The 10,759-nt window shown below is 41.5% G+C and overlaps 1 protein-coding gene across 1 annotated transcript in view; it reads left to right on the top strand.

Annotated features, from left to right (window-relative positions):
* Positions 1 to 634: 634 nt before the first annotated feature.
* The window catches only part of ppm1h (protein phosphatase, Mg2+/Mn2+ dependent, 1H), a 28,064-nt gene continuing 17,939 nt past the window's right edge, over positions 635 to 10,759 (top strand). Inside the window, exons 1-2 of the mRNA XM_044123962.1 lie at positions 635 to 1,611; positions 9,235 to 9,400. Coding sequence (XP_043979897.1) covers positions 1,379 to 1,611; positions 9,235 to 9,400 — 399 coding nt within the window. The 5' untranslated portion in view covers positions 635 to 1,378. The remainder of the gene's footprint in view (positions 1,612 to 9,234; positions 9,401 to 10,759) is intronic.

The following is a 10,759-nucleotide window of genomic DNA, read 5'->3' as shown; positions in this document are numbered from 1 at the left end:
TTCACTTAACTGTCGAGGAAATCTCCAAAATAAATTCACTCAATGGAAGCGCGTCAATTTGCAGAGGGTTAGGTTGATAGTTTACTTTTATTAATAATCTTTTTCACAACTTTCTAATTTTCTGAGACACAGAATTTTTATTGTCTGTAAGCCATAATCATCAAAATGACAATAAATAAATAAATAAATAAAGGCTTGGAATATTTGGCACAATATCATATATAAGAGTGACAAGAAATATTAAACTATAAAACAAAGGGCAACACAATCATTGCTTTGGGACTTTGGAGTTTTTTTTTAAATACAAGCTGTCTGATAAAAATCTAATGTGTTCTGGACAGATATGTTCATCCAACGCTGTATTCCACATTTGGACCACAGGCAACATGTCGAAGAAGGCGCTCTGGTCAGATGAGGGTGAAGTAAAAAAAACTTGTCCTGAATCCCAAACAGCAAGTGTGGAAGAAAGACTGAAGGCGCCATTCCAGTCTTGAAACACGGCGGAGGCGTCATGATGTGGGGGGACCATTTTTTGCCAGCGGGGACAAGGAAACTGGTCAGAATTCATGAGAAAACTGATTAAGCCAAATACGGCTCGGCGTATTTGGCTTCGGCGGGGTGGGAGGGTTTGCAGGGGGAAGAGGAAGTCGACTTTCCAGCAGGACAGTGAACTGAACGTGCAACCAGAGCTATGGGTGGAATGGAGAGATCCTTAAAAAGCTTGATAGTTGATGCTGACATGTAAAATTAATAGAGACACAACCAAAGCACTGACTCGTGTGAGGTGAAAACTCTGAATATAGTATTCAAGATATGTGGATATTATTGCATGGCAATGCATGTCCTAAAGAAACTCTACAGCTCAGTCGCGGTTGCGCAAATAACCCTCAAAGGAAGTCATAAAACAGTCCCTGGGCAGTGCAGAACTTTAAAATAGAGAACTATGACCTCCAACAGGCTTGTTGTGTTCAGTACAGTCAAAGTGGGAAACAGCCTGCAGTATTTACCAGATTTCTGCACAAGTTACATAGCCTGGAGGTGATCGTCACCACCAGATTAAGCACCTTTGACCTCCAGCAGTAAGCGGCTCACGGAGGCGCGCGCGCACACACACACACACGCACACACGTACACACACACGCACCCAAGCAGCGACCGGTTTGTCACATGACCACCAGCGTGAAGCCCAGTCTGCCTGTGCGTGTTTGGCTCCTATTTCCGTGTTCACCCACACCGACTGAATGAGTCTCTACCAACACCGCCTCCACAGCAGCAGCAGCAGCAGCAGCAGCTCTGTACCTGCTGCCTGACGCAGAGAAACCGCGTCCCCGTGCGGGCACCGTCGCCCACCCGCATCGCTCCGCCGCCCGCAGCAGCCATGCTCACGCGGGTGAAGACGGCCGTGGCCAACCTAATGGGAGGCGTGATGGCCGGAGGATCTAACGGAGAGCATCCCGGCGGCCCGGAGCTGCCGCTCAAATTTCCGTACAGCAGACCGGAGTTCCTGGGACTGTCTGCCGACGAGGTCGAGTGCTCGGCGGATCACATAGCGAGACCGATCCTGATCCTGAAGGAGACCAAGCGGCTGCCGTGGGCCACCGGCTACGCGGAGTGAGTAACCTGCGCGTCCATCTTTTCTTGCATCTTTTGAAAAGTGAGATCACTCGGGCGGGTGTAAACACAAACACTAGCACGCTTTTATCATCGGCCTGCTGTATGCATGTTCGTGTGTGTGTGTATGTGTGTGTGTGTGCACTTAGATGTGCAGATAAAGAGCGGCGGCTCTTTCATAATCCATTGGGATCGAGATGTAACATTAGAAATGATTGTGTTGAATATAAAGTGAAAGGACATTGCAACGAAAGATGCGGAGTTATCTTTTTTTTCTCTCTCCATGCTTCAGTTTAAAAAAAATAAAAATCATTTTATGTTCATCAGCACTTGACCTATTAACCTACTTATTGTGCATCATCCACTTGGTTCTTTAAACAAACAAACAAAATGAATCCAGATTGTTCATCTTTTTCCGTTACTGATATTCGATGTATTCCATCTTTGTGCCTGCAGGGTAAAAATGTCTGATGTGTTTACTTTGCCTGTAGGAGGCACAAAATGAAGCAGAAATGTCTGATGAGTTTCACTTTGGCTGTTTTTCATCAGCTGGCAGAGTTTTAATTTGTTTTTTTAGTTTTTTTAGTTGATGTAAATCAGTTCGGGGTTTGAATATCAGAGGTGTGATTATGACTTTAGTGGCCAATGAAGACGCGCGATCGTCCATTGGGAGCATTTCATCGGCACCTTTCTCTCTCCATATATATATATTGCGATTGCCCGACATCCCACATTGGGGCCCAGCTCCTACTTTTTTACAGAGAGATACCAGCTCAGTATGACATTTGACCCTTTACTTTCCCACACTGACATTTTCTTCAAAGGCTGCTATGGCTGCAGCGAGTGCGTTTCCTTCTCTGTCTTCGTAGTTGTTTATTTTTGGTAAAAGCACCGTCTGCAGAAATCCCCGAGTCTTTCTCTACCTAATCTTTTTAAGTTGAGCCATCCAGGTGTGAGGCCTGTTGAGATGAATGTCATCAGGAAGACAGCGGCGGAACAATGCCAAAAAGAAGTGCAAAATAAGCTTAAGGCTCCAACTTGACATGTTCAGTGAGTCTTTTGGACACTTTCCTTTGTAAGTGTTGAGCATCGGACGTGGAAACGGTTTCCAAAGTCACAGGGTTGCATGTTAAAGCTTGTTCTTTCCCAAACTAAAAAGCCCAAAATCCCTAATCCTCTCAATTCAGACGTTGGAACCAGAGGCAATTTGATATTCTTGCTTGCACATCTTTAAAAGGAGGGTTTAAGAATGTCTACTGTGATAAAACTGACAAATTAATATTTGAAAGAAGACGTATAAACACAGGACCAACGTGGTGCTCATCAAGTCTTTGGAAGACTGAAAAAAACGGCCTGCTACTTTTTAACGAGGAAACAACATTCTGCTGTAGGATAAGCTAAATCATCAATTAGGAACATACAAAGAACAGAAAGCCAACAATTACTCAAAATGGCAAATTTTGTTATTTTCAGCAAACACCTGGACTCTTGCTTCATAAAAATGGAGTCTAGTCACAAGCTAAAAGCAACCAGCCGTGGTTCTGCTAAACGCCGTCAGCTGTTTGTGATAACCGAGTCCAACTCTTCTTCACAGAGTAGTTTTAATTCAGCCACGTTGAGCTCATTATAGGAGCTGCTTCTCAGTGAAACGCTGGTAAAATCGTTGTTGAAGGGTTGATAGAGGAGCGATGCTGTGACGACTTCCTGTAGGCGGAGTTTCAGAAAGAGCAGGAGTCTTTAAAGAGACACAGACCAAACTTCAAGGTGTGAAATCAGGACGCAAAATTTCTTTTAAGTCACATTTGATTGTATAGCATTTTTGTAACAACTGAAGTTACCATGGTTACTGGATTGTGCTATAAAATGGTTCTATGTGACTGGAAAACACATAATACTGCCACAGCAACTCAGTCGGGTTTAAATCCAGATTTTGACTAAATATATGTGATTTTTGAGTCTCAGGTTTATCAATGTGAAAACTGTAGGGTCATCAGCCAGTTTCCCAGCTATTGTTATTTGCTCTAAATAATCTGATTCATCCCAACATGAAGAGTCAAAGATCAGCCTTACCCTGCAGTTGATGACTGATCATAATCAGTTATCGTTTTGTCAGTATGCGGTCAGAAAATAAAAGCATCCACACCCATACATTTCATTCACAAATTCCACTTCTGTGCATATTAAAACCCAGCAGTAAAATCAGATACACAGTTTCACAGGGCAGATCTGCATGCAGAAGAAGAGATGCTTATAGAATTGTGTTAGAAATTACCAACAAGATTTCTTTTTTGGAGGAAGAAAGAAACTTCTTTACACATCATAAGAGGGAATATTTGTTTTATTTTTATCTTTTATTAAATTAGCTATGTGAAAAAGCAGAGCGAAAGCATTGTGACCAGCTTGGTCTTCAATGTGAGTCGACACATTGCTTATAAGCCGATGTGAACGCAAGAAAAAGATTGCATCACTCTGGAAAAAAGGTTTTGTTTTTTTTTAAAACAGAAATTAAATAAATAAATTTAAAAAAGTAAGGATGCCACTCGGATAAATACGGTATTTTTCTGGACCATAAGCCGCTACTTTTTTCCCACACTTTGAACCAAGCCTGAGTCTGAAAACGTATGTAAGTTTTCATGGTTCTGCACATTTAAGTCTGTATTTACAAGTAAAAAATTTGAGCAACCTTTGTTCTGAAATAAAATATTTAGATCAAATCAGTCTTTATCTGCGAGGATTAAAATCGGAGCCAGGCTGTGAGGTCATTCCTGCCTGGAAGACGCAGGAAGAGCAGCTCTGCTGTTATGAGGATGATTCTGATGCCTGTTTGAGGATCTGGATCAGTGAGCAGGATCATTCAGATGGATCAGTGGTTATTGCTCACTCTTGTCTCAAGTGTGCACACAAGCCAAGCTCCCAACTTTTGCAGAGTGTTTGTTTCTTCTGCAGCTCCTTTAACCCCGCAGTTGTTTTTCCACTGAAAAAAAAAAAAAAAAAAAATCAACCTCTACTCTGTTTTTTGTTCTTGTTTGCAGAGCTGAGCGGGTTGTTGGGTTTGTGCAAACAGAACAGGGGAACACACCTGAAACATCAACTCAGTTCAACAGCAGGAGGTTCTGGTTCTGGTTCTGTCGCCGCTAAAGCAGATGTACTGTTTGTTCCTTCAATCTTTTAGCATTTAATTTATCATACAAAAGTCTGCAAATGGCTGATTTTTTTTTAAATTATTATTTTAACTCCCTCAAATTTCACTCCATCCATTGTCCCACCAAGCTGTCCAGCCTCCCTGTGACTCCTGAAGAAGAAAATGCTCTCCACAGCGCCACCAGCAGGGCTCACCACGGGTTACATGCAGCCTCCGGCGTTTCCTTCTTGAACACTCTGGTTGAGCTGTTTTTTGTTCTGCTTCTTTAAAAGTAGCCCAGACTGCTGTACAGTCCGAAAGCTCATCTCGTCTTCACCACTTCTCTTCCTGTCGTGTCGATGGAGCAAAGATCAGTTGTCACAAAGCTTTTTCCTCCTGCTGCTCCTATATTTGTTAGATTTTTTTTTTCTTTTACCCACCGATCCACAGCGGTTAATGCACAACCTCAGCAGCTGTATGATCAATAACCAATCAATAGGTTTCTCTGCAATACGAGGGCCAACTTTTGTCCAGCGTTTCCAACCCACCGCAGTGAGTTTATCCTTCTGCTCTTTCTGCAGTTTCTATCCATCTTGGCTCTCTGCCTTCTGTTTTTTGTGCGTTTTTTTTTTTTTTTTACTTGTACATTTTTTGCGTTCCCGTCAAAAGAAGCAACAATGCAGAAGGGGGATAAGAGGAGGCACATGAACAGCATCGGTCACAAGACTCGGCACATGCTCACCGCCTGCATCGGCACGGGACGGAGGAAGGAGCGATTGGCCGATTTCATTTCAACCTGGAGCCTAAAACTTAAAAACATAAAGTTTATGTTTTCAGCAGAGCTACATTAAAGATTAAATGATGACTGTTGAAAACCTACTATAAGCAATTAGGCAACAAGGATTTTTTTTAAAGCCTATAATTATCGGCACTGATAGCCTCCAGGCTGTTCACTCCAGCTTGTGTTTGTGCAGCAAGTAGCAAAAAAAAAAAAGTGATCCAGGACGGCCTGTAATTCATAACATCCACCGCCAATTGATCCGCCTGGCATGTTTTTGAAGTTCGCAGTCAAAAAAGATCCTACGGGCTGAACGCTTTCCGGAGCAGCAGTGGAAAATTTCAAGGAAAATCAACCTGAGTGGATGAAGGCAGAATGAGCAGCAAGTCCGCACACGGCTGAAACGCAGCTTTTAATATTTGACAAACAGTATTAAATAAGTCACTGCATGTCAAAGTATTTACCCCACGTTCAGTTGCTCAACTCATTCCTTGTTGTATTCTTGGCAGTATTTGCACCCCATCTAAGTTTTGCTACAACCAAAGATGTGAATGTTTTTTGGGGTTTTTTTTACTGGGATTTTATGTGATTCAGCAGCAAAAAGAAGTGCAAAAGTTGTCAAGCTGATGAAGGATTTTTGACACATTAGCAAATGAAAATCTGAAAAGTGTGGCAAACAACAGTGGTTCCTCCAAGCTTGCCTTGTATTTAACTTCTTCCATCAACTCTGACCAGCTTCCCCAGTGCTGCTAAAGAGAAACAACAACAAATAAACCTCTTCTCTTCAGCTTGCGTGATTTTTTTTTTTTTTTTTTTAGGAACGCACCGACATGAAAATTTGGACCAACATCAGTATCCGATATTAGTACTGCTGTTATAATCAATAACCAATATTTATCAATATATAGATTTCACTACATTTTGACTCCTTAAAAAAACATACTGCTAAATCCCCACAATCCTTTGCTTCATCACATGACCAACATCCTTTCCTGCCCCTCCACAAACGAATGGTAGCAAGATGGAAATTAATATTGGTTGTTAATATTGTCCCAGTTTTTTATCGGGCCGATACCGATAAAAAATGTCAAATATAGTCCAATACCGATATTATAGTATAAAGCTTATTCGATCTAAAAAAAACAAAACACGTGCTTAATAATAATAATAGTTGTTTTTCAATCAGTTTATTTTAATTTTAAAAATTCATAAGTGTCGTAGAAATTGCAAAGATGAAGGTTTTCAGCTCCCACCCGCCTACCTTTACGTGTTCATAGCAAAAGGAAAAAAAAAACATTTCCAGTCTTCGTAGGCTAGCTTAACAATTTTTTACTTAAAACAGAACAAACAATTAAACCCAGACAGGAAAAAAAAATAGATTTCAGATCAGATTTCAAATGTTCAAGTCCCTTTAAGGCTTTCAATCATTCTACGTTTCAATTCCCTTTTTAAACTGTGTTAAGATCTTCTGGCTAACTATTCTACAGCTTAACCATGGCAACAGAAATACTTAATCATAGTTGTTTTAAGTAAAAATTTCCATCTCAGCGCTAATCTCCCATCTCTTTCCTGAGGGCCGATACATCGTACATTCCTACTAATATTTGCATGCTGCTTTTGCAAAATGTGAAAAAGTTTCAAATGTATTGACGCTGATGTAAAAACACTGCTGGAGGTCGTTGTCTTGTCGATGTTTGCACTCGGCATAAATTGATTGGAGGAAAAATAAAAAACACATCTGGAGGACAAAAACTTCCTCTGCAGCATCAACTGCATGCGAGTGTTGAAGATCGGACCGTTGAGGATGTAATCGGGGTCGAGTCGAGGAAGAAGGGACAACCCGGTGCGACCGGCTTGTCTTCTCATGGCGGAGATAAAAGGCCGGCGGTGACCTCGTGACCTCGCCGGGTCAGCAGGGCGTCGCTCCCTGCGCTCTTACACAACCCGCAAAACGTGGCGCAGAGCCACTGGGTTCTGCCGGTTCTACTGGCTACGATGTAGCTTTGTGTTTTCTATTGCTTTATGTCTGCATGCTGTCAAGCCACTTAAAATGTATAATCTGTTGTAAAAGGCTGTGAGGAGTTTATCCTGCTCTTCATTCTGCACTTTTGAGACCGAGGTGGAAAGCAGAGATCGTCTTAAAGAAACATGGGTTACTATTAGACAAAACACAATGTGCTTCATAAGTTGTGTTTTTCTGTGTTATGTAAACTGTTTTAGTTGTTACAACAGAGGGAACTGAAGCATTTCTAAGTTGCCGCGACTCGTAACACCAATTAAATTCAGTTTTACTGACAGGAAAAGCAGTTTTACCGTCGGGTTGACGACCCGGAGTGTTTTCCCAGCTGCAGAGGGAGAATGTCCACTCAAAGAATCTTATCCTTACTAATGAACGCTTAAATTAGATTTGTACAAACAATGCTTAACATTTCTGTTGCCATGACAACATTTGACTTTTTGTCTTTAATCATATCCATACACTGCAAAAGGAAAAAAAATAAATCTGAAAATCTTTGAAAATGTTTGGTTTAATTTCTAGCACAAGTATCTTTTTACACTTGAATTGCGAGAAAAGTAGCTTGCAAGTACCTTTTCGGAAAGATATAGGAGCTTGTTTTAAGCTAATAATCATGTTAAATGGATTAAAAATACAAGTTCCTCAGGCAGATTGTTTCACTTACAACATTGGGAAAATGTCTTTTTATAAGTGAGGTAATCTGCCAATGGAAAAGGTACATTTTAGGCAATATTAATGCCCCATATATTGCTGAAAAGTTACTTGCAAGTTAATTTTGTCTCATTCCAAGTGCACTAAGGTATTTGCACCAGAAACTAGACCGAAAATACTTGGTAAGAGTTTGTGTTTTTGCAGTGCATGTTTGCTGCTTTATTATAATAATGTAATAATAAAGATAAAGACCGATTAAATTTGAGCTAAATTGAAGAAAATGAAAGCAGATGCTGATTCGTGAAGTTCTGTTCAGTCCAGTTTGAAAAGCCACTGCAGCGTTTTTACAGGTCCAGCAGGAATGCAGAGTTACTGTGACCCAGTGCTTTTCCATGGCTGCAGCAGCAGATCCCAGCTGTTCACAGTCTGCAGTGTTTGAGTTTTCTGTTCCCTTTGCCCTGCATGAGTGGGAATGTTTTCTAAGTGAAATTTCTCTTCTTTTTCTAAGATTGAGTTTTGTGGGTTGCAGGACATGACAAGAGGCCTCCTTAGACAGAAAATAGCATTTCTATGTAAAAAATAAATAAATAAATTAAAATAAGGAAATAATAATTGAAGCCATATTTGGTCGTTAAAAGTTAGCATAACTCTTTTTCTGTCAGTGTTGATCTTGGGAAAAAGCACAAATTTGTGAATTGTTTGATTGGTACAGTTGAACGGTTTTCTGTATAATAATACGTTGCTACCTGCAGACATGGCTGTTGGGTATCATGGAAAGCAAAAACATATTAGTCTGACTATATGTTGTCCAAATGTATCATATAAAATGTTTATAATTACATTTTATGAATGTATTTATTGATAGGTTTTGTTCTGGCTAGTGGTGAACGGAACAGCAAGCGTTTTATGTAAAGGAGTTTCATCACATAGATTCTTGCAAAGTTTTCCATCCTCGTTTCTGCTGAGTTCTTATTGTTCATGCGTGTTTGACGATCGTTGTGCTACACTGGTGTCCTAAAGCACCGTCTTCCCTTTTCTTCTTCTGTCTCCATCTAGGGTGATCAATGCTGGGAAGAGCACCTTAAACGAGGACCAGGCCTGCTGCGAGGTGCTCATGCTCAAAAGGAGGCCTCTGGAGAGCTCAGCGCCAAACCGAAACCCCGCTGCCCGCCGGAGGTCTTCCCTACCCAACGGAGAGGGCCTCGGCCTCCGGGACAGCGGCGTAAGTGAGATGGACAGAAATCTCTAATATGTCACACAATATATATGTTTTTCTTAAGCTTATTTTGTACTTAAGTATAGTGTTGTTCCTGGTGTACCCCGGCTACATGTGGTATGAATTGATTTCAAGGAGTGGTGCAAATTGGGCGGTCTGTCAGAGTTAACAATCTGGACAGAGTGAACCACAGGCGATAGCATCTCGTTTTCTTTTAGATGACTGACTTAAGATTAAAGTTCAAAGTTCTGTAGTCTGAGGAAGACCTCAAGTGGTCAAACAGTTTGGAGTTACAATAATGTGTGAATAAATCTGGAGCCAATGCCTCGTCAGCCAGGCCAAGCTGTTGGCATGCTGAGGCGAGAGAGTCTTCATGAGCGCAGATGGAGTGTCTGCGTAGTGTAGAATGAGATTAAGGGTGCATTAACATCAGTCTTTTTTAATATACTTCAATCAAGTTCTAGTTTGCTTGCGTACAAAGTTCGGTTTGATTGGGGAGGTGTGAAATCGTAACTGAGCTCTGATGCGGACCAAACAAGCAAACTGGTCCAACTAAAAACCTCGGTCTCGGTTCGGCTGAAGTAAACTGGCATGATTCGAATGCATATGTGAACAGCAAGCGGACAGGAGACCACTCAAAAAGCAGGAAGTGGACGATAGCGTAGGGAATTCTGAGTAAATGCAACCAAAACACAGTCTACCGCTTGTGGGTGAAATAGACCATAGTCTTTTGCTGCAGACAAAACAGGTAAAATCTGAAGCTGCTCCATTTTTGTTCACATTTTTCAAACAAGGAAATTGTGCTTATGTCTTCTTCTGAGATTTTAATGTCACTTCTTTCAGCGGTTCTTGGTGCAGCGCCACTACAGGTGAGGGGTGGGAGGGACAGGTTTTACAACGGGTTTGGATCATTTGCCTCAGAGCAGTGTAGAAATTAAGATGTAACAAATGTTGCAAGTGTGGTCCGCAGTCAAACAAAGTTTACCAGACTACTGGGTGCGAAAACATCCTAGAACATGTTATTTTTGGGTCATTAATGCAACAACTGGACAGCAGTTACATTCCTTTCAAAGCAGTGGTGTAAATATCTCCGAGTTGTGACGTTCACGCCACAGAATGAGCGTCCCAAAAGTTTGTAGCAATTTGACTCGGATCAGACGCAAAGCAAGTCGATTCTGGCTATTGCACTGTGATTGTGAGAGGTTTAAAAACTACAGGAAGTACAGTGAGAGAGAAACCGGTCCGCAGGGCCCACTGTCCCCTCAATTCATCCAACAAGCAGTTCATTGGAGCGTAGACTGATGCGTCCTTTCCACGTCCCATCGGCGGTCAGCAGCTCTTGCATGTCTATCAGCACTCAAGTCT

This window comes from Gambusia affinis, linkage group LG08 (assembly GCF_019740435.1).
Source record: "Gambusia affinis linkage group LG08, SWU_Gaff_1.0, whole genome shotgun sequence".
NCBI classification, from domain to species: Eukaryota; Metazoa; Chordata; class Actinopteri; order Cyprinodontiformes; family Poeciliidae; genus Gambusia; species Gambusia affinis.
Note: the sequence above shows the minus strand (reverse complement) of the source record. Positions and strands in the feature narration are given on the sequence as shown.